General features: G+C 45.1%; 3 protein-coding genes across 6 annotated transcripts in view; 1 reads left to right on the plus strand and 2 right to left on the minus strand.

The window, feature by feature from the left end:
* The window catches only part of LOC125355082 (nuclear autoantigenic sperm protein), a 29,566-nt gene extending 18,818 nt beyond the window's left edge, over positions 1 to 10,748 (plus strand). For 2 of the 3 annotated variants that reach the window (XM_048351194.1, XM_048351193.1), the window contains 10 exons: positions 107 to 1,102; positions 3,942 to 4,021; positions 4,908 to 4,984; positions 5,095 to 5,168; positions 7,338 to 7,526; positions 7,885 to 8,051; positions 8,989 to 9,045; positions 9,135 to 9,212; positions 9,834 to 9,962; positions 10,572 to 10,748. In XM_048351194.1, coding sequence (XP_048207151.1) covers positions 107 to 1,102; positions 3,942 to 4,021; positions 4,908 to 4,984; positions 5,095 to 5,168; positions 7,338 to 7,526; positions 7,885 to 8,051; positions 8,989 to 9,045; positions 9,135 to 9,212; positions 9,834 to 9,962; positions 10,572 to 10,640 — 1,916 coding nt within the window. In that variant the 3' untranslated portion in view covers positions 10,641 to 10,748. The remainder of the gene's footprint in view (positions 1 to 106; positions 1,103 to 3,941; positions 4,022 to 4,907; positions 4,985 to 5,094; positions 5,169 to 7,337; positions 7,527 to 7,884; positions 8,052 to 8,988; positions 9,046 to 9,134; positions 9,213 to 9,833; positions 9,963 to 10,571) is intronic. The other variant, XM_048351195.1, reaches the window with a different exon arrangement.
* A 1,342-nt stretch (positions 10,749 to 12,090) lies between these two features.
* Positions 12,091 to 15,683, minus strand: Ccdc17 (coiled-coil domain containing 17). The gene is given in 13 exon segments (XM_048351200.1): positions 12,091 to 12,225; positions 12,368 to 12,478; positions 12,546 to 12,753; positions 12,885 to 13,088; positions 13,233 to 13,345; positions 13,459 to 13,568; positions 13,934 to 14,047; positions 14,257 to 14,375; positions 14,470 to 14,553; positions 14,680 to 14,842; positions 14,930 to 15,098; positions 15,205 to 15,305; positions 15,427 to 15,683. Coding segments are annotated over 13 exon segments (1,698 nt in total). The 5' UTR covers positions 15,530 to 15,683; the 3' UTR covers positions 12,091 to 12,126.
* Positions 15,684 to 17,862: 2,179 nt separating this feature from the next.
* The window catches only part of Gpbp1l1 (GC-rich promoter binding protein 1 like 1), a 50,044-nt gene continuing 43,592 nt past the window's right edge, over positions 17,863 to 24,314 (minus strand). For both annotated transcript variants that reach the window (XM_048351202.1, XM_048351201.1), the window contains exons 9-12: positions 23,857 to 24,015; positions 21,724 to 21,848; positions 20,937 to 21,039; positions 17,863 to 18,756 (exon numbers count right to left, since the gene is read on the minus strand). In XM_048351202.1, coding sequence (XP_048207159.1) covers positions 18,604 to 18,756; positions 20,937 to 21,039; positions 21,724 to 21,848; positions 23,857 to 24,015 — 540 coding nt within the window. In that variant the 3' untranslated portion in view covers positions 17,863 to 18,603. The remainder of the gene's footprint in view (positions 18,757 to 20,936; positions 21,040 to 21,723; positions 21,849 to 23,856; positions 24,016 to 24,314) is intronic.

The raw sequence follows: 24,314 nt of genomic DNA on the forward strand, positions 1-24,314 counted from the left end.
AACCAGGCCATTTGAGGGTTTAAAGAGAATGTATTTTTAGTTTCATTATTGCTTTAATTATTAAACTCGAAGACATGTTTATGCTTCATGTTCCTTAACCATGTAGAGGAAGCAAGGGACGAGTTGAGAGAACAGGTTTATGACGCCATGGGAGAAAAGGAAGAAGCCAAAAAAACAGAAGGCAATTCTCTGTCAAAGCCTGAAATTGATACAGAACAGGAGAGTGAAGTGCAGAAAGGTGGAAGAGAAGATATGGATATAAGTGAGCCTGCAGAGAAGCTACAGGAAAAAGTTGAATCGACTTCGAATGATTTAACTGAAAACTCTGATGAGGCAAAAGGACCAACAGCACCAGAAGGACGGAATGAAGCTGAGGTCACTTTGGGGAAGCCAGAACAGGAAATGCCAGATGCTGAGGAAGGAAAATCAGTTTCTGGAACTGATGTCCAAAATGAAGAGTGCAGAGGAAAAGGAGGTCAGGAGAAGCAGGGAGAGGTAATTGGTAGCATAGAGGAAAAGCCAAAAGAAGCTTCAGAAGAGCAGCCTGTTGTGACTCTAGACAAGCGAAGCACTGCAGTGGAGGTGGAAGCACAGCCTGTAGACCCAACAGTCAAGCCAGATGTGGGTGGGGATGAACCAGAGGAACAGGTAGCTGCCTCTAAAAACGAACCAGGAAAGGCTGTTTTTGAGGAACAGGGAGGGCAAGAAATGCCTTCTGTTGAAGAGTCACCCGTGGTGACAAAGGGTGCAGAGGCCGGATCAGAAGTCTCTGAGAAGCCAGGGCAGGAGGCCACAGCTCTATCTGAGGATGCTACAGTCAATGGACTGTCAGCTTCAGGAGTTGAGATTCCTATTGAACCACAGACTTGTACAGAAAGGCTGACAGACACAAAAGATGGCTCAGGTCTACAGGAAGTCAGGGGAGAACTTGCTGTAAGCCAGGAGGAAACTAAGCTGCCTGTAGAAGAGTCTGAGGCAGCTGGAGATGGGTTTGAGACCAAGGTAGCCCAGAGGGCTGCTGAGACAGCATCTGAAGACAAAATTAAGATAGCTGCTAATGAAGAGGCACAAGAGAGTGAAGAACAGATGAAAGAGGGTGAAGGTAACGGGGACATGCAAGAGTTGCAGTGGGTGGAGTATATTCTGGATTTGACTGACTAATCATGGGCAAAGTCAATCTTCCATTCAGGATTTTCCGTCTGCCTATGGCTTAGGAAAGGGCTCAATGAAAATGGGGATAGGTTAAGAAGGTTGTAATAAGTTGAACAAGTCAAAAGCAAGGTTTCTTTAGCTGGCTTATAAACTAATGCTTTTACTAACTGCGAAATAGGTGTTTGGTTTTTGAAACTTGGCTAGTTATATCTGTAACTTGAATCATTCTAGCCAATAAAGGGATGGACTGGGTAGACGAGGGTTGGTGGGATATGTGGGAAATAGTGGACTAGGCTGGCAGAGAATGCTGAATGGATGTTAACTTGCATGCCTCTCGATTTTTAAATTTACTGTTCACATGGCTTCCTTGCCTTAGGAAGCAGAACAGAGCAGTAGAATCCACTGAATTAGTACACTTAAGCAGGCATGCCATGTAAATGAGGGTAGCCAACCTGGTGCCCTGTCTACCTTTGTCTTTTAGAAATGTTTAGAGGCTTATTCACAATACTTGAAACAACCTCCTTTCTCCAAAAGAGACAAGAAAAAAATTATCTATGCTACTAGGCCTCTTTCTGCTCTTCCTTCCCCCCATTCCCATCTCATGCTTGCTTTGGCTGCTAGGCTGATTTTTTTTTTTTTTAATGTTACTTAGAATGTTCTAACATGGGTGATTTGTGTACTGTCATTGGCCTAATCATGATTTGAATTAATCACTTTTGTATATATGTAAGCCTCTAAATTGGCATGTCATACTTGAGTTGTGCTGTCAGTTGATTCTACTGTAAAGAAGGTTCATCTAACACTGGCATTAATAACTATTGGTTTATTCAGCTAGTTTGTTCTGTGTAATCACTAGACTACTTTAATAGTTAAGTTACAGACTTAAAGACCCATCTTTAATACTTGTAGAACATTCTGGTGAACTTTGGCCTATATGCAGGTCTGTACATTCCAGCCAGCACACAAAAAGTTAACTAGAAGTGAATTTACTAAATGGCAGCACCATTGGACTTTGATTATTGCACTTTAAGACTAATTTAAGGATAAAACACAATTGAAATTTTTTTTTTTTGGCCAGTCCTGGGCCTTGAACTCAGGGCCCGAGCACTGTCCCTGGCTTCTTTTTGCTCAAGGCTAGCACTCTGCCACTTGAGTCACAGTGCCACTTCTGGCCATTTTCTGTATATGTGGTGCTGGGGAATCGAACCCAGGGCTTCATGTATATGAAGCAGGCACTCTTGCCACTAGGCCATATCCCCAGCCCCTGAATTTTTCATTTTTTTGAAAAACAGTATTTTAACTTTTGCTTTTATAGTGCTAGGACCCAACCTAGGGCTTGAATCCTGCTAAATGGGTGTTCTACCATTGAGCATTACCATACTCCAGCTCTATAAGTAGCATTTTAAAGTATTATGTGGCAGATAGATACTATTGCGTTTTTGAGTGCAATTTCTCACATCTTGCAAAATAAATGATAAATTAAATAACTTGCCCCAATCACTTAGCTAGTAATGTGTCTGTGGCTGGTGTTGGGGGTTTATCCTAGTTACATAGGATATGCTGTAAACTTGAGAATCATGTTTCAAAGCCATCCCAGACATAAAAATCTGCAACACTCAGTCTCCAAACAAAACGTGGGACAAGGGGTGTGATAGAGCTATGAGCAAACAAGTCCAGTGAGAGCATAAGGCTCTGATTTTGGCACATAGAATAATAAATAATTATCAACAGTGTAGTTATAGGTCCCGGCCACTTTTTTGTGCTTTATTCCTCTTTGTGTGATAACAATAGTCCACAGCGATCTTAGATCCAGTCCTCTTCGCGGGAATATATAGCTCTGGTAGAGTACGTTGCCTAGAATGTGCAGAGTCCTAGCATTTGTTTTGTTCACCTGTCACACAAAACAATAGAACCCCATTTCTTTAGAAACCAGATCACATTCACCCCAGTTAATTTTTGTTATTTTAGTACTCTCTTTGGACTTGAAAAGCACAGGCTCTACCTCTAAGCCATGCTTCAAGTTCTTTTACCACTGGTTATTTTGAGATAGGGGCTCACTTTTCCCAGGCTGAACTCCTCTACCTACATTACAATTCTTACAAGCTGGGATGTCAGGCACACACTACCACATCCAGCTTCTTTCCAGTGAGGTGAATACTTTTATGCATGGTCTAGCCGAGGGTTGCCATCCTCACGATTTTGGCAACCCAAGTAGTAGGTTTAGAGGTTTGAGGCTGCAAATTTACATGGGACCATTTAAAGTAACTAGCTTATTCACTCAAAGCGCTGGCTGGAATTGTTGACATGCTTATTGGTGAGAATTGGTAAAGACTATGCTTTTTTTTTTCCCAAGCTTTTTTTGGAGAAAGCTAGTCTTTTGAGCTTTCTTCTACTGAACGGAGTAGCATAATTTAGTAATTCTGATACTTTCTTAGTACTTTCTGGTAAGAACCAGAAATAGTACCTAAGACCTTTCTAGCTAGTTTTGGCTGAAAAAAGTGGGAGCTTCTACCCAATGAGAAAGAACAGTAACTAATCTGTCTTCTTTTGAATGCCAGGTTAACTTTTATAAGAAAGGCGCTGTTTTTTAATTACTGAAGGTTTGATCAATAGCCTAAATCTAGTTTCAACTTAAATTGAAACACTTGTTCTCAGATCATATGCTAACTGACTTGGGTTAGCATCTGGCCTCTCCCGTGTGAGAATGTAGGATGACAGATGTTTAACGGATTCTGACTAGTAAGGTACCCTTAGTTATAGTCTCAATACTGAGATACTTTTGTTTATAGAAACTGAAGGCTCAGAAGAAGAAGACAAAGAAAATGACAAGTCTGAAGAAACACCAAATGAATCTGTTGTTGAAAACAAAGTAAGTTATTTATCTACTATATTTGTATACTACTTAAGTCACATTCCTCAATCCTACCTACTTTTTTTTTTTTGCCAGCCCTGGGACTTGAACTCAGGGCCTGATGAGCACTATCCCTGGCTTTTTAAAAAATCTTAATCTCTATTTGATGATTTGTAATTGAGTTTCTGTGTGTGTATATGTGTGTAGTCCATGGGACTTGCACTCTTTCCTTCCTGGCTTCTTTTTGCTCAAGGCTAGCACTCTACCACTTGAGCCACAGTGCCATTTCTGGCTTTTTTTCTGTATATGTAGTGCTTCATGAATACACAGCAAGCACTCTACCTCTAGGCCATATTCCCAGTCCCTTAATGACATTTTTTACAACAACCTGAAGCAGTAGTCCTGAGGCTTGAACTCTGGGTCTGTTCTCTGTCCTTAAGCTTCTTTTGCTGAAAGCAGCTAACACTCCACCACTTGAGCCACAGCACAACTTCTGGCCTTTTCTGAGTAGTTTATTGTAGATAAGAGTCTCACGGACTTTTCCTGCATGGGCTGGCCTTGAACTGTGATCCTCAGCTTTCAGCCTCCTGAGTAGCTAGGATTGGAGTTGTGAACCTCTGCCACCCAGCTTCCTAACCTAATTTCTTCTAGAAGTTACTAGTTTAGGCATTATTTAGAGACCCTTTATTCACTTTAGAATGGACTGATCTATCTCATCCTGACTGGACATAATATATCATGATTTGTTTTACTAACAAAAGTCATAGACTTAAGTTAGAAACTGTATAAGTGCCCATTCTGTAGATTTTAGGGACTTGTAATCAGCATTTTAAAAAAATTAAGCCTTAGTAAATTCAGATTATACTTATGAATGCTTGTTGCTATCCTTTTTTTAATATCTCAGGAAAATGAAGAAGAGGAGATTGGGAACCTAGAGCTTGCTTGGGATATGCTGGATTTAGCAAAGATCATATTTAAAAGGTAAACTCTTTGTGCTTCTAGGCCATAATCGGGGGGTGGGAGTTCAGTGCCTGAAAGTAGAAAGCAGTTAGTACTGTTGAAGTTTCTCTGATGAACTTCCTTTCTTTTAGACAAGAAACAAAAGAAGCCCAGCTTTATGCTGCACAGGCACACCTTAAACTTGGAGAAGTTAGTGTTGAATCTGGTAATGTATTTTTCATTGTATTGTCTCCTTTAACCTCCCTCATAGGGCTGTGGATATGGCCTAGTGGCAAGAGTGCTTGCCTCATATGCATGAAGCCCTGGGTTCGATCCCCAGCACCACGTATACAGAAAATGGCCAGAAGTGGTGCTGTGGCTAGAGCAAAAAAAAATAACCTCCCTCATTGCCAGGCTAGATTCACCTCCCCTGGGTCCGGGGATGCTAAGATTACTCTCTCTTAAGTGTGTTCCCCTTTTCACCTTCTCCCCTGGGCACCTGACCTGCGGGCACCCAGGGTGGAGTGAAGGGACACGGGTAAGCCTCAGTGCACATGGCCAAACGAGACTCCTCATGCCCTTCTAAGAAAAGACACGGACTCGTGGGAGTCCCGGAGAAAGCCTCAGGGGCGTTCTGGTTTATTCAAATGAGGAGCCAACAGATATACCCCCAAAGGTGGGCACAGGAGATCGGCCACTGGTTGGCCACAAGGACTGTTCCTCAGGTGATGTCACGGGACTTCCTTTATTGGCGGAGATCCAGCCCCCCAAGGATTGAGTTTCTGGGATCCCCCGCCATTGCACATGTGCTGGACCCCCAGGGGCGAGAGCTGCTTTGCTTCTCTTCCAGTTGAAGCCGGAAAGGTGGGAGGGACTACCTTCCGCAGCCCCAGGGCTGGGGGAGGTCTCTAAGGGAGCCCTAGTTGCCCCCCCCCCCCCTTAAGGCCAAGCTAAATCCCCAACACCTCATGTCTCCATTCTAACCTCTATTAAGATATTTTTATAAGTCAACCTTACTGGCTATGGTTAGTTGGTTTTAAAAAAGACAATAGATGTCTTGACACTCTGGAGACTAAGGCAGGAAGATCACACCTTGAAAAGTAATAACAAAAGACAGGTTTGAGTTCTCTGCAGTCCGTAGAATAGTTAACAATCTTCTGCAAGGTACTAGACAGTGTTTCAATGGGTTTCCCTTTTAGGTGTTAGGGATCAGATCCAGGATGATAGGTTCTATCACTGAACTACAGGTGATCATGCCACACCACCTTTTTTTTTTTTTTTTTTTTTGTCGCTCATGAGGCTTGAACTCGGGGTCTGGGTGCTATCTCTGAGCTCTTCTGTTCTAGACTAGTGCTCTACCCCTTTGAACCACAGCTCTACTTCCAGCCTTTTGATGGTTAATTGGAGATGAGAGTTTCATGGACTTTACTGCCTGGGCTGACTTTAAACCAACCATGGTCCTCAGATCTCAGCCTCCTGTGTAGCATGAGCCACTGGTACCTGCTGAGCCCCTTTTAATGGGATTTTTTTTCCCTCCTTTTAGTAGTAATGTGGTTTAAACTTATGGCCTTGGACTTGTTTTTTTGTGGGGGCCAGGTTATTTTTAGATGAGATCTTGCTCAGTGAGTGCCTGAACAGAAATGCACCTGTATTAGGCTGCCAACCTAGCTGGGATGACAGATATGCACTACCAGACCCAGCTAGTGAATCTCGTGTGTATGCTTTGGATGGCTTGAATTGCAGTCATCCCAATTTCAAGTAGCCACTGGTGTTCAGCATTGGTGTTTTGTCTGCTTTGTCTCCTCAGTGTTGGATTAAACCCGAGTCTTGGGCATGCTAGTAAATACTACTGAGCTAGTGGAGTTTTTCTTTTTTTGCCAGTCCTGGGGATAGCACTCTACCACTTGAGCCTCAGTGCCACTTCTGGCCTTTTCTGTTTATGTGGTGCTGAGGAGTAGAACCCAGGGCTTCATGCATGCTAAGTAGGCACTCTAGTAGCCACTAAACCATATTCCCAGACCTGGAATTTTTATATTTTGTCTTTCTATGCAGTCAAAGGTCCCAGAGAGGGCTGGGAGTATGGCCTAGTGGTAAAGTGCTCGCCTGGTATACATGAAGCCCTGGGTTTGATTCCCTAGCACCACATAAATGGAAAACGGCTAAAAGTGGCACTGTGGCTGAAGAGGTAGAGTGCTAGCCTTGAGCAAAAAGAAGCCAGGGACAGTGCTCAGGCCCTGGGGCCATGCCCCAGGGCCCCAAAAACAACAAATTTTAAAAAGGTCCCAGAGATAACAAAATGAAATGTAAAATGAGAGTGCATTCCTGACAGCTGTCTGCATTTTGGAAGTCCTGTTAATGCTATCAAATTCTAAGTTGTTCTTTCTCCCTTCATTAGAGAATTATACTCAAGCTGTGGAGGAGTTCCAGGCTTGCCTAAACCTGCAAGAGCAGTATTTGGAGGCCCACGACCGTCTCCTCGCAGAGACTCACTATCAGCTGGGGTTGGCCTATGGGTACAACTCTCAATACGACGAGGCAGTGGCACAGTTCAGTAAATCTATTGAAGTTATTGAGAAGAGAATGGGTGAGCAGTACTTCTTTGATCTAGTAATTGACCAGGATAATGGGGGGAGGGGGATGGACCAGGTGTTGGTAGTTCACTCCTACAATCCTTGTCACTCAGGAGACTGAGATCTGAGAATCATGGTTCAGAGCCATCCTGGACAGGAAAGATCGTGAGACTCTTATCTCCAATTATCCACCAAAAGTTGGAAGTGGGGCTGTGGCTTAAGTAGTAAAGTGCTAGTACCCAGGCCCTGGGCTAAAGCCAGGAAAGCCAGGATCAACACACACACACACACACATGCACACGCACGCACACGCACGCACACGCACACGCACCCTTTTCGTGATACTTGTTACTGATGGCCTATTCTTTGTAGCTGTCCTGAACGAGCAGATGAAGGAAGCTGAAGGATCACTTACTGAATATGAGAAAGAAATTGAGGAGCTGAAGGAACTACTACCTGAAATTAGAGAGAAGATAGAAGATGCAAAGGAATCCCAGCGTAGTGGGAATGTAGCTGAATTGGCTCTGAAAGCTACTCTGGTTCGTTTAGTTTCCTCTTCCATTTGCTAGGGACTTTTCATTGTGACTTGGTTTCCGGGGAGAGTTGGTGATCAGAATGAGGCTGATGTTAATGTTTCTATCAAGCAGCAGTAGTACAAGTACTACAGTGGTTAGAGAATTCATTCTGGAGCCAGATTGTTGGGGTTTAAATTCTGTGCTATTTTGTGTGTAAACATTTCTCTGTCTTGGTTGACCTGGTTAATGTGAGGCTTCCCCCCTCAGTCGTGGGGCTTGAATTCATGGCCTGTGTGCTCTCCCTGATGTCCTTTGCTCAAGGGCTAGCGCTTTACCACTTTGAACCACAGCTCCACTTCATTTTCTGGTGGTTAGTTGGAGATGAGAATCTCACAGACTTTCCTACCCTGGCTGGCTTCAAACCACGATCTTCAGATGTCAGCCCCCTGAGTAGCTAGGATTATAGATATGAGCGACCAGCACCCAGCTAGCGTGAGCTTTTAATACAAATGATAGGCCTGCTAGGATGTCAGGAAACTTTCTGTTGCGAAGGTGTAATTAAATACTTATTCTCATCCAGACATTTGTGGCTCATGCCTGTAATCCTAGCTACTTAGGAGGCTGAGACCTGAGGATCTCACTTTGAAGCCAACCCAGGCAGAAAAGTCTGTGAGACTCTTACCTCCAATAAACTACCAAAAAAGTCGTAAGTGGAACTATGTTTACAATGGTAGTGCTAACATTACATTACATATAAGAACCTCAGGGACAGTGCTTAGCAGTCCGAATTCAAGCTCCAGGGCCAACATTAAGGTGAATAATAATATTCTCTGCTGATTACTTTAGAGAGTCCAGTAGCATCTGATACCTTAATAAGGTACTTAGGTGAAAGGGCACCTGTTGTAAGACAGTATAGGCCAGGTTCTTCCTGAATCCTACTTGGGTTTCTCATCTCTCACAGGTAGAGAGCTCTACTTCTGGTTTCACTTCCAGTGGAGGAAGTTCTTCGGTCTCCACGGTACGTATTCAGGTGTTTTGTACTTCATTGTGGTTTTACAGCTTACATACTTGTTGACAAAGTGTTCCTTTTTTTTTTTTTCCTGTCAGATTGCCAGTAGAAAACCAACCGATGGTGCTTCTTCATCAAATTGTGTTACTGATATTTCCCACCTTGTCAGAAAGAAGGTAAAATTTGTCTCTTCTACACCTTTTGCCAACTTGTAGCAGGGTAGGGAATCCTTCCTAATGGACAGTGATACACTCTTAGACTATCAGGAAATCTGATTGTGTGTTCTTGATCTGATGAGTGCATCTTAGGAAACCAGCAGGTTTTCCCTTGGCCGTGTTTTAGCAATATGGTGGGTGGTGTGGGTGGTACCCTGATCCTAAGGCTGGCAAGTCTCCAGGATCAGCCTGGTGCATGTAGCTATCCTGTCTAAAAAATAATCCCCCAAACCTGCTATGTATGAAGCTCTGCCTATAATTCCAATAATTCTTTCTCTGTTTGGAGTCACTTACTTTTGCTTGTTTACTGACTACTGAAGCACAGGAATTCATTTTGTGTTTGTCACTGTTCACACTGCTGTTTCTCACACCTGCCCTACCCTGCCTTTATAGTATATTGGAGGAGACTTTAATTCATTTTGTTGAGTATAGGTCGACTGCTCTGTCACTACTAGGAAGACAGACACAGAGTCGACAGCCCTAGTGTTCAGGACATTTTTACCATCAGAGTTACATGTTTGTATTAGTTGTCTTTTAAAAACACTAAGCACCCTTGTAAAGCCTTCACACTTATATCTTTAGAGAAAACCAGAGGACGAGAGCCCCCGGAAAGATGATGCAAAGAAAGCCAAACAAGAGCCGGAGGTGAATGGAGGCAGTGGGGATGCTCTCCCCAGTGGAAATGACGTTTCAGAAAGCATGGAGGAGGAGGTGGGCAGTTAAGCAGGGCTTGTCCTTTTGCCTTCTCAGGCTGTGGGAAACCAGTTCTCCCAAGTGCATGGTCCCATTTGGATTGTTCAAGTGTGCAGTAGAAATAGTTGGGTTATAGAATATAAAATGCATTCACAAATGAGCCCTTTATCCCACAAGTTGCCTCTAATGAATGAGAAGGCACCTAATCTCAAGACCATTGTATCATTTCTTTCCTTTTTTTTTTTTGCCAGTCCTGGGGCTTGAGCTCAGGGCCTGAGCACTGTCCCTGGCTTCTTTTTGCTCGAAGCTAGCACTCTACCACTTGAGAAACAGCGCCACTTCCAGCTTTTTTCTATATATGTGGTGCTGAGGAATTGAACCCAGGGCTTTATGCATGCTAGGCAAGCACTGCCACTACGCCACATTCCCAGCCCCTGCTTGATCTTTTCTATCTCATGTGATTATTAGCTTTGCCAACCCTATTAAAAAGTAAACTCCTAAGAAATCCTTTTATTTTGTGGGCCTTGTGCTCAGTATTTGGAGCAAGCATGCTACGTTTCTTCTATTTTATATGTTGTAATAGCTTAAAATAGTCACTCACACCCAGGCTCCTTGTTTGTTTTTCAGCCTGAAAGCCGGTCAGCCGTGGAGGGGAAGGTGGATGCAGGAGCTACAGTTGAAAGCACTGCGAGTTAAGAGAGGGAGCCAGAGGTTCCCTCCTAAGGGAAAGTGTTTTTGTATATAATGTATTTTTTCACTTTTGGGGATTCTTTTTGTATAACTTCAATAAAAATTGTAAGCAAAGGTTGAGGCTTTGATGGCTTTTTTCATTGTGCCTTGGGGCTCTCAAGGTTTTTATATTGTATAGCCAGAAGGGTCCCCTTTTCTGTATCGATCTGTTGGACAATTCCTGTCTTATGTGGTAATCAGATCAAGTGTGGCTGTTGTAGGCTCTTCATCTTCCATGGGTGCTATATATGTTATCAAATACTTGACTGAATTCCTCTGTGTTGTAAACTTTCAGTGGTGCTGTCCCTGGATGGGGGCTACAAAACACTTGCTGCTTGGTGCTGAAAATGAAGTGGTTCAGTAGACAGGTTCATCTGGTCTCTAGGGTCATAATGCTGTCCAGGAAAAAGAACCCTGAAGAAAACTTGGAAGTGGTCACTGAGGAAAAGGAAAACAGTTGGTGTGCTTAGTTGCACTCTCATTGGAAAGGGGCTGGGACTGAGGTGATAGTAAACAATTGGATGTAATGGGAAGGGAGGCTTGCTGCTAGAGTTATATTTGCTATTTTCTGTACAGAAGGTCAAAATACGACAACACTTGGATGTTACACTGTCTGCAGTTTGGACTTAATAAAGATGCTATTAAAAAGCTTCTGGTCTTCTGGAGTTGTGTTTAAAGATCTTACCATGGGATCCTGGGCTGCCTGGAGCATTTAGTGGGGAATATGGGGCTGAGGCACTTCTGGGTGTTCAGGGACAATGGGGTGCTGTCATTGATAATGGCATCTCAGTAGGCGCTCACTGATGTCCAGACGGTTCTGTGAGAGCCCCTGAGTGAGCTGAGGGAGTCTCCTACCATCCAGGTAACCACCAGAAAAAGCTGGAAGTGCCATTGTAGCTCAAGTGGCAGTGCTAGCCTTGAGCAAAAAAGGGCTTAGGGACAGTGCCAGGCTCAGAGTTCCAGCCCCCAAGACTGGCAGAAATAAAAAATGTATGTACCATGCAATATTGGGTGCAAATTCTGAGCAGTGACTGTTGCCCAGAGCCAATTTGAATTTCTCAGATATAAGAAATAGTTGCCTTGGCTGACTATATATAGTGTACCCTCTCTCCCATTTTTTTTGTCAAGACATAGTTGGTAGGTGACATTTGACCCCAGATTCCAGTGACTGGGATCTGGGGTTAAGCCCAATATGAAACTTAGCTTCAGATAGTCTCTGTATATGGGTGTCTTACCCTGGACAATAGGTTTCCATGGAAGTCATGAGGAAGCTGGGATTTAAATCAGATTTGGCAATAAAACTGATCTTAAATGCCAGTTAATGTAATTTAATTTTAATTAGGTACCAAAAGGAAAACGGGTGCAGTTCCCTATGGACTCCCATCAATGCACTGGTAGAAGAGCTATAGGCCTGGAAGTTGGTCAAAGCTGTGGTGGGGGCTCAGGCTTGTTTTTAACCTTGATTCTGACAAAGCTCTGCTGAGGGTGCCGGGTCCACAAAGCCAGCATTGGGGGCAAGGGAATGCGCTTCCGGTGGAGATGAGCTGGGCACCTGTGGAGTGGGAGAAGGCATGTCTAAGCCAGACGGCAGAGGGGGCAGGTTCTGAAGGAAGAACATTTGGTACTGACAGGAACACAATGAACAGAAGCTGAACGATCATCACTGGTGTCCCCAGCAGTAGTAGAGCCCTCACCATTGGTGGGTAGTGGTACTCCTGGGCATTTACTGGGTTGATCTCTGCCAATGCCTGGACGTCTGCATCTCTTGCATTCACCAGCCGTAGAAAGAGCTCAGCCTGACCGGCCTGGGGAGGTGAAATGGTACTGCATCTGTACCTTGGAGCAGACTCTGCCCTCAGCCTCCACACTCACCTGGGGAATTCCATTGAGCTGCCCAAGGCTGAGACTGGAGTCCAAGGGAAGGGTTCGAAGTGGGAGGCGCCAGCGGCCACTTAGCACTCGCCGGTTCTGGTCAAATAGTGCTAGTGAGGTCCAAGCTTTTGGTTGTGCCCTGGCCCATTCCACTCCCTGACAGGCCTGGAGTTTACAGACTAAAGATACAGATGGTGATGGGGGTAACCTGTAAAACATCCAAAACATTGTTAGAAACTAGTGCCTAAGTCCCTTACCAGAGATTTCATAGGTCTTAGCCCTCAGGGCCAATGAGCTCTGCATACAAGCCTCAGGATAAAATTACTTCCCCCTACTGACCTGGGTACAGGTTGCCTGCTGGCAAGGATGGCACAATTGCCCATAGGTCCAGGAGCTGGGGGAGGAGGCAAGCAGACAGCTGGGGGCAGCGCGGTGGTTCCTCCTGTATCCTGTCCATCTCTGGCCAAGCCAGTCACTAGCTGTACCCAAATCCAAGAAGCCTCAAGGCCCCGCAGGAAGTCATAGAAAATGACAAGGCCAGCCCTGGAGGTTGAACAGAAAGCAGCAAACTCTTGTCAAGTCCTCTCCACCCCGTCACTCCCCAAGTCCTGTGTGGTCCTAGTGGGTGTTCTTAAATAGCAATAGTGGCCAAGTCAGAGGTTGTCAAAGGAGGAAGCAGGCCCTCACCCAGGGTCATAGGGTGCAGGGCCCAGAACATCAGGTGCAGGCAACAGGGAGTTTGGATCCAGCCACCGGTGCTTGGTCACGGTTCCAGGAAGCAGCTGGTGTGGGGAAGAATGCTGATGTCCAGAAAGCCTCCAAGCTGCCATGCTTTAGAACTGACCCCAGTCCCCACTCTGGTCCCGCAGGTACTCACAGCCTTTGCAGCACCACTGATTGGACTGTTTGTGGCACCTGGAAATGGTGGCAGCGGGGGTGCCGCAGGTGGAGGGAGGATTGGGGGATCTCCCCTCCCCCTCAGGAGTGGACTGAGATCTGCTACAACTCTTGGCTGTCCCCAATCTAGGGGCAGAGGAAAAGAGTAATTGCTATAGATGCAGACATACTCCCAAACACAAGATGTGCATGGTGGGGGGAGGAGCATGTCTGTTAAATTATACATGCCTGTTTTTTTTTTGTTTTGTTTTGTTTTTTGCCAGTCCTGGGGCTTCTTTTTGCTCAAGGCTAGCACTCTACCACTTGAGCCACAGCACCACTTCTGGCCTTTTCTATATCTGTGGTGCTGAGGAATGGAACCTAGGTCTTCATGTATATGAGGGGAGCACGCTTGCCACTAGGCCGCATTTCCAGCCCCTACATGCGTGTCTTGTTGCACATGCACGATCCCTCTGTCCCTTTTTAGGGATGGGCCTGGAGTTTTCACTGACCCCAGTATGTGCGACCAGGAGCCCTCTGCATCTGCAAGGCCAGAATTTCTGCCTCCAGGCGCTGGTTTTCAGCTTCCATTACTAGAAGATCCCTGGAAGTGGCACTTGATTTTTCTGCAATTAACCGGTTTTACCTGTCACCCATGACGGGAGAATCGGGGTGGCCCAGCTGGCAGCTCTCCAGCGTTTGGGCTTCAGTCACAAAGACCACCCACGTTTCCAATCTTGGGGCTTTCGCTTGGATGGCTTCCATGCCAGTGCCGCCCTGCCTCGCCCACTCTTCTCCCAGCTCCCCTGGCTGCCCCCCACTCCCTCTAGTTCACCCTTGTGGTTCTGCGACCGCCGCAGCGCCAGTGCCGAGGCCTCCATTTGCAACTGATGTATCTTGGCCAGAACACTAGGGTCCCGACCTCCACCTTGCATGTAGGCTTCACGGAAGGCCCTATAGAGCATGGGAGGAAAGTGGGGGGGTCGTCGCAGGATTGAGCAAGGACCACATCGGATGGCTCCACAGCCATCCCGTGCCCAGTCCTCACCCGATTTCGGCGGCCAAGGTTCCTGGGTTGGCTGGCAGCCGCGGGAAACAGAGTTCAACATCTGGCCAGGCCCGCAGCCCCGTCCTGCGGCAAGAAGATGGCGTCAGGGGCCTGACCTTTGTCCTCCTTGCCCATTCTGGCCGAGGTAGGAGGGGGGGTGTGTGTGTGTTGGGTGGCGGCTCCTGAGCTGTAGGGGACCCAGAGTCTCACCCCATCTTGGGCTGTAGCTCCTCAACACGCGCCCCCAGGGCCTGTAGCACCCCCTGTGTCCTCCAGGCCTCGGCCCTAAGTTCTCGAAGCTCCTGCTCCAGGCCGAACAGGTGCCATGTTCTGTCCCGGGCCAGGGCTACAGCTTGAAGCCGCTGTTTCAGTTCTGAGACACCAAGGGAGTAGTAAGGAAGAGTGGTCAGAAGAATCATGCGACAGAGGCAGGCTGTCGTCTGGCCTCTGTCTCGCTCACCATCCCCACAGCGCTGCAGGACCCGGGCCTGTGCTTCCATGTCCACCATGCGCTGGGCGTGAGTCCCCTGCAGCGCACGCAGCCGCTCGCCCAGGCTGCTGGCCGCCTCGGGGGCGGCTTGTGGAGCCCGGGGCCGCAGCTCCTGCAGCGCCTGCCTCAAGGAATGCACCTGGAAAGAACAGTGGGAGCAATCTCAGCTGTGTGGACCTCAGGGCATGAGGGGGAAGAGGGCACCCCGAGTTTGTAGACTTGGGAAAGGCTGGTTTGGGACGTACCTGTTCTGTTAAACTCCTTAGAGCAGACTCGCTGGTCCCTTGACGTGAGTTGCTTCCAGGTTCTTGAGACACAACCTGAGGTCAGGGAGAAGTGAAGCAACCTGAGTCCAGCTGGCCGGGTACGCAGCCCCCTGGCCACGGAGGCAGCCCTTACCGTGATGCCCTGGGGCTCAGTGGCTGCTGAGGGCTGTGCTCCAAGTGTCAGCGCCTGGTTCAAGTGGCCAATGCACAAGCGCCGGGTGTGAGTGGCCAGCAAGGCCCCAGAGCGAAAAGCCATGCCACAGGACCCACAGGGCAGGAGCCCTGGCTGCCCGGAGGAGGGCATAGTGATGGGACCTGGTTGCTGTCTGCAAGAGAATCCTGCAGAATGGCAGGCAGAGGATGAAAAAGCCAGAGGCAGAGGGAAAGGAACAGGCCTGTGGCGACTACAAGGTCTTGAAGCTTATGTTTGGGGAGGAGCCCTATCTCCCAGGCAGCAACTACAAGTCTGGGCAGGTCAGGAGAACGGGTTGGGAGGTCTTGCCACTTTTGGAAGCACCTGAAGACTGTCACCAAGTCTGTTTTCACTCATTGCCACTGCATGAGTCTACAAAGACTAACATTGCACCTTGGGGTCCCAGGCAGGATTATTTTGTCCTGCTGGTCACAGGACTTGAACTCAGGGTCTGGGTCCTGTTTCTGGGCTCTTTTTTTGCTCAAGGAGAGCACTCTACCACTTCAAGCCACAGTTCCACTTCTGGTTTCATGGTGATTAACTGGAGATAAGTCTCGTGGACTTTCCTGCTCGGGCTGGCTTTCAACTGCAATCCTCAGATCTCAGCCTCCAGAGTAGCTAGGATAACAGGTATGGTCAACAGCACCGTGCTCCCAGACGATGATAGAAGGGATCAGTTCCCTCCTGGAGTTGCTGGACCATTATTCCACTTCTATCCATTTGATAGCCTCTATCAGTAATGTATCATTTATTATTATTATTATTATTTTTTTTTTTTTTTTGCCAGTTCTGGGGCTTGACCTCAGGGCCTGGGCACTGTCCCTGAGCTTCTTTTTGCTCAAGGCTAGCATGCTACCACTTGAGTCACACCACCACCTAGTTCGTTCTGTGTATGTGGTACTGAGGAATTGAACCCAGGGCTTCGTGCATTCTAGGCAAGCACTCTATCACTAAGCCACATTCCCAGCCCCAATGTATAATCTTTTCCATAAAGCCACTTAGTGATCTTGTCCAGGCATAGAAACACCTGGGACAGTTTGTCTGGAGTCTCCTTCCTCCATACTGTTAACTCTTCAGAGTAACTTGTTTTCACAGCTGTAGGGGAAGTAACACAGCTAAAGCAATGCAACGTGGGGAGAATATAATGCATCTATCAGATGAGGAAATCATGTCTAGAAAGGAATTCCTTCCTCCAGCTAGGCCCTGGTTAGTCACATCTGTAATCCTAGCTACTCAAGAGGCTGAAATCTAAGGATCTCATTTCTATTTTTTTTTTTTGCCAGTCCTGGGCCTTGGACTCAGGGCCTGAGCACTGTCCCTGGCTTCCTTTTGCTCAAGGCTAGCACTCTGCCACTTGAGCCACAGCGCCACTTCTGGCCGTTTTCTGTATATGTGGTGCTGGGGAATCGAACCCAGGGCCTCATGTATACGAGGCAAGCTCTCTTGCCACTAGGCCAAATCCCCAGCCCCTAAGGATCTCATTTCAAAGCCAACACAGGAAGACAAATCCTCAAGACTCATCTTCAATTAACCAGTAAAAAAAGCTAGAACTAGAGATGTGGCCAAGCATTAGGGGACTAATTGTGGTGAATGAGAAAGAGGAGTCAGAGCTTGAGGCCCTCAGTACAGCAAGTGCATTTGTGTACACGTGGGCGTGGAAGCATGCGCATGATTGTGCACACACTAGACATTCAGTGAAATAATTCTTGCTGCCCTACTGAAAATAGCATCTTTGTAGTTGGCATTTGAATCCCTTATAATGTATTACTAGCAGTAGGTACTATAATGATATATAGTGACTCTATGCCAGAGATACTAATACTATATTAGTGGCTCTTTAGGATCTAGCATGTCCTGCTATTTCTGCCTCTATCCTATCTGTCTCAGAGCTTGCACTACTAGTTATCTAACATGTAATGACACTAGTTATTTCTGGAGTTCTTGAGAGTCCCATTAGGTATGATCTTACTCATTGTATACATATATATGTGAAATAACTGCTACTTGGCCAAAGATTCCTGCTGTTTACTGTCTCCTTCAGGGTAGGTGCTCCTTGCCTTACAGCCTTACATAATGCCTGGGACATATATTAGGGACTTGGGGGAGTATTGGTTGAATTGAAAAAACCCTGCTTCACCACTGGGTACAAAGGCAGCCATGCCTCAAGTCTTTCTCCTCCAAGTTCCAATTTAGAGGCATAGACCTTTGTTAGAATACATACATTGGTAAATACAGGGCCACTGAAAAATAATTTCTAGAAAGAGATTTTGGTTTCTGGCTACTGATCATTTATTGCACAGGTTTTTCTATGTCTCTAAGAGACTTTGCTGAAGGGAGAAACAAGTGTGCCTAATTTCAGTCTTCCCCCCAGACTCTGAAAGTATTTTCCCTAAAAAGAATTAAGCCTCTAAATTTAAAGAAAATATACTTCTTACACAAGACAATCCAAACTGATGCAAAATATTTATTCCAAGTTAGTTATTTTATGCAGTAGTTTTCCCCCCTCAAGACTTGTGATAACCACCTTTTAAATCTGTAAATAATGTTATCAAAATAATCTTAATCTTTGAAATCTCACAAAAATTTATATTTTACAATCCACCCTGAATATCAAGGCTGCAAGAATAACACAACATTTTCCTAAATCCAAATATTTTACAGCTGTACCCAAGGAAAAAGAAAACAAAAGCAAACAACCACAAATGCTTGGTTAAGGGGCTAATGTTACCCGAGCAGCCAAAAATAAAATAAAATATCCAAATTATTAGCATTAATTTAATACAATTATAAACTTCAATAGTCACTTTGTCATTGACAATGATTGCTTGAGCACAGGGTGAGTGCCCGAGGGCTGGTAGTAGAAGCCGCTGCTGCAGACCAGCGTCTCCTCTTCTCCGCGCCTGCGCTTGCCAGCTCCTACTTGTGCGTCGCCCCGCATAGACTCTGTATTTGTGTCATTTACAAATCTTTCCCACCACACAAACCTCTCTACTAAGCGGCTAACAGGGAACAAGAACAAAAGCTAAGCAAGCCAATTGCTCTTTCTTTGGGATATGATTATTTCCCTTGTGCACAACATATTCAACAATGTAAGAAAAGGAAAAGAACAATTTCTTGTGTGTATTCATTCCCTAAGCACACAAGCCGAGTTTACTGGGTCAGATTAACTGTCAACGTTTGTATGCCTATTTCCAGGCATCGTCATCCGATGTTTCACTGCTACTTGTTTCTGTGTCTGAGTCCTCAAACTCTGCTTTACAGGCATTCCTCCAAGGAGAAAACAGGCTGGAACTGCGGCCCTGCCAGTAGCCATTCTTTCCAAAGCCATTTCTTCTCAGCTGTGGTTAGCATGGAATAGAAAGAAAAATGAAACCCTATTAACGACAACACTGGTCCACAGGAATTGGTCAAAAGCAGACCGCAACAAATTGTACAAGAGATGTACCCACTGCCTTACGAATGAAACTGTAACTCCTCTGTATATCACTTTGACAATAAATAATTATTCAGAAAAAAAAAGAGCAGACCTCATTTTGGTTGGCGACAGTATGGTATAGATGGCATAGAAGGGCCTTTGGAAATTTTACAAGAAAATAGTGTTTTTCAAACATTAATAGCGCATCTAAGGATCTTTTTTTTTTTTTTTTGGGGGGGGGGAGTCCTCGGGCTTGAACTTAGGGCCTAAGCACTGTTCCTGGCTTCTTTTGCTCAAGGCTGGCACTCTACCCCTTGAGCCTCAGTAAGGCATCAAACCCAGGGCTTCATGTATAAAGCAAATACTCTACCACTAGGCTGAATTCCCAGCCCTAAGGATCTTTTTTTTTTTTTTTTTTTTGGCCAGTCCTGGGGCTTGGACTCAGGGCCTGAGCACTGTCCCTGGCTTCTTTTTGCTCAAGGCTAGCACTCTGCCACTTGAGCCACAGCGACACTTCTGGCCATTTTCTGTATATGTGGTGCTGGGGAATTGAACCCAGGGCCTCATGTATAGGAGGCAAGCACTCTTGCCACTAGGCCATATCCCCAGCCCCCCTAAGGATCTTTTGAAAAATCATATTCTCTGACTGGGAATGTGCGTTATTGGTAGAGTGCTTGCCTCGCATACATGAAGCCCTGGATTTGATTCCTCAGTACCACATAAACAAAGAAGGCCAGAAGTGGTGCTGTGGCCCAAGTGATAGAGTGCTATCCTTGAGCAAAAGAAGCTCAGGTGCAGTGCTTAGACTCTCATTCAAGCAACAGGACTGGCAAAATAAATAAATAAACAAACAAAAAGTTACATTCTAGATGGATGCCAGAAGTTCATGCCTGTAAATTCTATCTACTCTGGAGGCTGAGATCAGAGGATTATGCTTCAGACTAGGTAGGAAAGGCCTAGAGACTCTTATCTCCAATTAACCACCTAAAAGCTGACAGTGGAGCTGTGGATCATGTGGTAATACTATCTTTGAGCACAAAAGCACAGGGACAGTGCCCAGGCCTGAGTTCAAGCCACAGGACGGACACAAAATAAAAAGTCACATTGTGATTCAGAGTATCTGGGGTGGGTTGAGAGTCTCCATTTCTTTTTACTTTTTCTTTAGGTGGGGAGGCAGTGCCTATCCTGGGGCTTGCTTAGGTTAGTGCTTGTATTACTTGAGCCACAGCTCCACTTCTGGCTTTTTTGGTAGTTTATTGAAAAAAAGAATCTCATGGAAACTGGGCACTCATGGCTCACACCTGCTGTCCTAGCTACTCAGAACACTGAAATCTGAGGATTGCAGTTCTAAGTCAGCCCAGGGAGGAAAAGTCCGTAAGACTCATATCTCTAATTAACCACCATAAAACAGGAAGTGGTACAGTGGCTCAAAGTGATAGCCTTAAGTGTAAAAGCTTAGAGAGAGCACCCAGGCCCTGAGTTCAAGCCCCAAGACTCATAACCAACCAACCAGGTTTCGTGGACTCTCCTTCCTGGGCTGGCTTCAAACCATGACCCTGAGATCTCAGCCTCCTGAGTAGAGACTTACAGGCACCTGGAGAGATTCCCTATTTCTAGGAGTTGAGTGGTTAGATCTTATTAGTCCACAGTTCCTTTATAGGACTTGTTTTCATTAGTGCTTTAAATGAAGTTTTATTTCAGTTCAAGGAAGTTTGTAGAACTTAAGAGCATATTTTTGCACAACACCTTGTCAAAAAATTTTTGTTTAATTAATAAATAAATTACAAAAAAAAAAAAAAAAGAACTTCAGAGCATAGATCTTAACTTCAAATGCAGCCTTGTGATTCTGAAATGAGGCTAGAGTTGTGGGGATAAAAGAAACAAGTTACTTTCTAGAATCTCCCAGACACTGGCCTGGTTTGTATAACCACCACTGGAAATTTCTGCCCAGGCAGTTTGAGGACCCTTCCTATTTCTAGCATAGTAATTTGTACTTTCTTTTGCAAAGTCTTTTTCTTATTTTAAGTTAGGCTTCCTAATGGCAGGGTCTATCCTCTTTGCTTTCCTACTGGCTAATGTCTCCAGGGATGGTTTATGACATACCTGCTCAGTCTTCATGTGGAATTCTTTGAGTTCATCCTCTGTGAGAGGAAGGCAACTCTCATCATTTTCAGGATACTCCTGCCACCCCATAGCTTTCAATAATCTGATAAAAGCAAAAGGACAGGTAAGATAAGACACCAGTAAGCCTACATGGGCAGAGCATTACCTTCTACCACAAACTCCTGACTATGAGCAATGGATGGGAGAGAAGGAACTTCTCCATGGTGGGACAAGCTTGTAATTCAATGGGAATTTTCCAAAACAGTTGAAAAAATAAGCTAGCTGAATAAACAAAAGTAAAAACCAAGAAAGTATAAATAGCCACATGCCCAATTTCAAGAGTCCTTTACCTTAGACAAATAGAAGAAGAAATTTACTTTTGTTCTCTGTGAGCATTTTAGCTTATTTCTACATGTAAGTACTCTTCCTACTTCAAAGCATAGCAGCTTCTCTTGGAGTCCCCGCTTAGGAAGGTACTGCCATCCTTGTCACCTAGTTGCCAGGATTCCATGAAACAGAGTTTCAGGCTTTGCAAGGCCCCCTTAAAAGGATTGTATTGTAACTGCTCTCGTAGGCCAGCACAGTTCCTTGAAGCAAGTTCCCGCTCTTCTACCTTTTCTAATTTCTAACTGAGGCTTTAAGCTGAATTTGAAATCAAGAATAAATGAAAACTTGGGAGATTGTGAAAAAAACTGGCATGTTTGTGGGATAAATCTGCCCAAGTGTTTCTATATCAGACTCACTGCAGGCCATCCAAGGACATCATTCCTAGTGATGTCATGCTCACCTGTGCTCTGCTTCCAGGGAGTGGGAGAGGACCTCCCTTTCTTCTACAATGGGGAGAGAAAGACCATTCTGAAGACAGCTTCTCTCTCCAATTTCCTTTGGTTCAGATGTGCTATTATCCTCCAACTACAGTAAAGAAAGGGAAAGACACTGGCTTACTGATTGTGGAAAACAAGCCAAAACCACTTAACACAGTGTTTTCCATTTTTACTACTTGAAATTGGGAACGTGTTATATCGACAAACTGATTGTGACGTTTGTGGAGGGGGGAAAGATCTAGAACAGCCAATGCCATATTGAAAGAGAACAAAGTTGGAGGATTACTACTACCTAATTTATAATCAAGATACTGACAGGGCTGGAGATATGGCCTAGTGGCAAAAAGTGCTTGCCTCGTATACATGAAAGCCCTGGGTTTGATTCCTCAGCACCACATATATAGAAAATGCTAGAAGTGGCGCTGTGGCTCAAGTGGCTGAGTGCTAGCCTTGAGCAAAAAGAAGCCAGGGATAGTGCTCAGGCCCTGAGTCCAAGCCCCAGGACTGGCAAAATAAATAAATAAATAAATTCGGGCTGGGGATATAGCCTAGTGGCAAGAGTGCCTGCCTCGGATACACGAGGCCCTAGGTTCGATTCCCCAGCACCACATATATACAGAAAACGGCCAGAAGCGGCGCTGTGGCTCAAGTGGCGGAGTGCTAGCCTTGAGCAGGAAGAAGCCAGGGATGGAGCTCAGGCCCCTGAGTCCAAGGCCCAGGACTGGCCAAAAAAAAAAAACAAAAAAAAAAATAAATAAATTCAAGTAACCAACTTAAAAAAAAAAGAAAAAGGAATGTGAACTAATAAATACAAACAAATCTTAAACTCAACAATAGAACAATAAAAAGTGGCAAAAGATGTGCACAAAAAGCAAATAGAATGATGTTCCACATCATGTCATCACCATTTAATGTAAATTAAAATAAGGATACAGTTGTACCTACACTATCTCTATATCTTATATGAGTATATTGGAAACCGTGTATACTGATATTAGAACTAGGAAATTGAAAGGGAATACCAAAATCGAGAGACACAGGGTAAAAAAAGACAAACAACTACAAAAGCAATACTTGCAAAACTGTTTGGTGTAAATGAACTGAATAACTCATGGGGGGGGGAAGGGAAAGGGAGAGGGGGGGAATGAGGGACGAGGTAACAAACAGTTCAAGAAATGTATCCAATGCCTAACGTATGAAACTGTAACCTCTCTGTACATCAGTTTGATAATAAAAATTAAAAAACAAAACAAAACAACCAAGGATTCACTACATACCTATTAAAAGGACACTGATGTCAGAACACTGACCACTGACATCATCAAATGGTAGCGAGGACATGAAGCAACACCAATTTTCATTAGCTCCTGGTAGGGACTTGGTGGTGTCTACTGGAGGACAGTTTGGTAGTTTTTTGGTATTACATGGCTGACAACTAGTGTTTATAGCAGCTGCATGCCTAAAACTTGGAAGCAATCAAGATATCCCTTGGTAGGTGAAGTGAATGGTAATTTAAAAGAAATTCCATAGAGCTGTGGCTCAAAGTAGTAGAAGTGCTAGCTTGGAGCAAGAGTTCAAGGACAGCGCCTGGGCCCTATGTTCAAGCCACATGACCAAAAAAAAAAAAAAGCTACTTAGGAGGCTGAGAACTGAGGATCACAGTTAGAAGCCATCCCAGGCAGGAAGTTTGTGAAACTCTTATCTCCAATAAACTACTCAGAAAGAGCTCCAAGTGGCACTATGGCTCAAGCTCAAGTGGAAGAATGCTAGCCTTGAGCCTGAGAAGCTCACAGACAGGGCCCAGGACCTGAGTTCAAGCCCCAAGGTCAGCAAAAAAACAAAACCACAAAAATAAAAACAAAGCAAAAAAAATTATGGACTGTATATATAGCAGGTTGACTCTCCTACAGATAAAAGGAACATTTCAAAATGTTGTCATTTCTTTTTCTCACAAGAAAAACACAAACAGGAGCACAGAATGGGGCTTATGTGGGGGGGGGGCTGGGACAATAAAGTCTAACATAAACAAATGACCAAAAAATACACTATAACCAAGGAAAATACTTTACACCACCAGAAACCCCCTATGCGCTTACGTCCTCCAGCTTGTCACAGTCTCTGTTCTCTGAGAAGTCTCCATTCCGGTCATCCTTCAGAGTCTTCAGGAACTCACTCTTCCGGTCAGTGGTTCGACGTGTCAACTTGGTCAGACGAGTGGTGCTCACCTCCATCGGCGGGGTAGTACTGGAGGGACTCTGGGCAAATACCACAAATAAGTTGCTCCTGACAGCAAAGAGCAAGAACTGGGTTTTCTGGGCCACTTACACATGGCACCGATCTCCAGCAGCCTATTTATCATTCTTTTTCATTGTGTTTGTTGGCTGTGGGGCTTGAACTCAGGGTTGGGGCACTGTATCTGAGCTCTTTTGCTCAAGGCTAGTACTCTACCACTTTGAGCCACAGTGCCACTTTCATTTTTTGAGCAGTTAATTGAAGATAGGAGTTTTATGGGGACATTTCTGCCCAGGCCAGCTTCAAACCACAATCCTCAGAT

Source organism: Perognathus longimembris, chromosome 7 (assembly GCF_023159225.1).
Source record: "Perognathus longimembris pacificus isolate PPM17 chromosome 7, ASM2315922v1, whole genome shotgun sequence".
NCBI classification, from domain to species: Eukaryota; Metazoa; Chordata; class Mammalia; order Rodentia; family Heteromyidae; genus Perognathus; species Perognathus longimembris.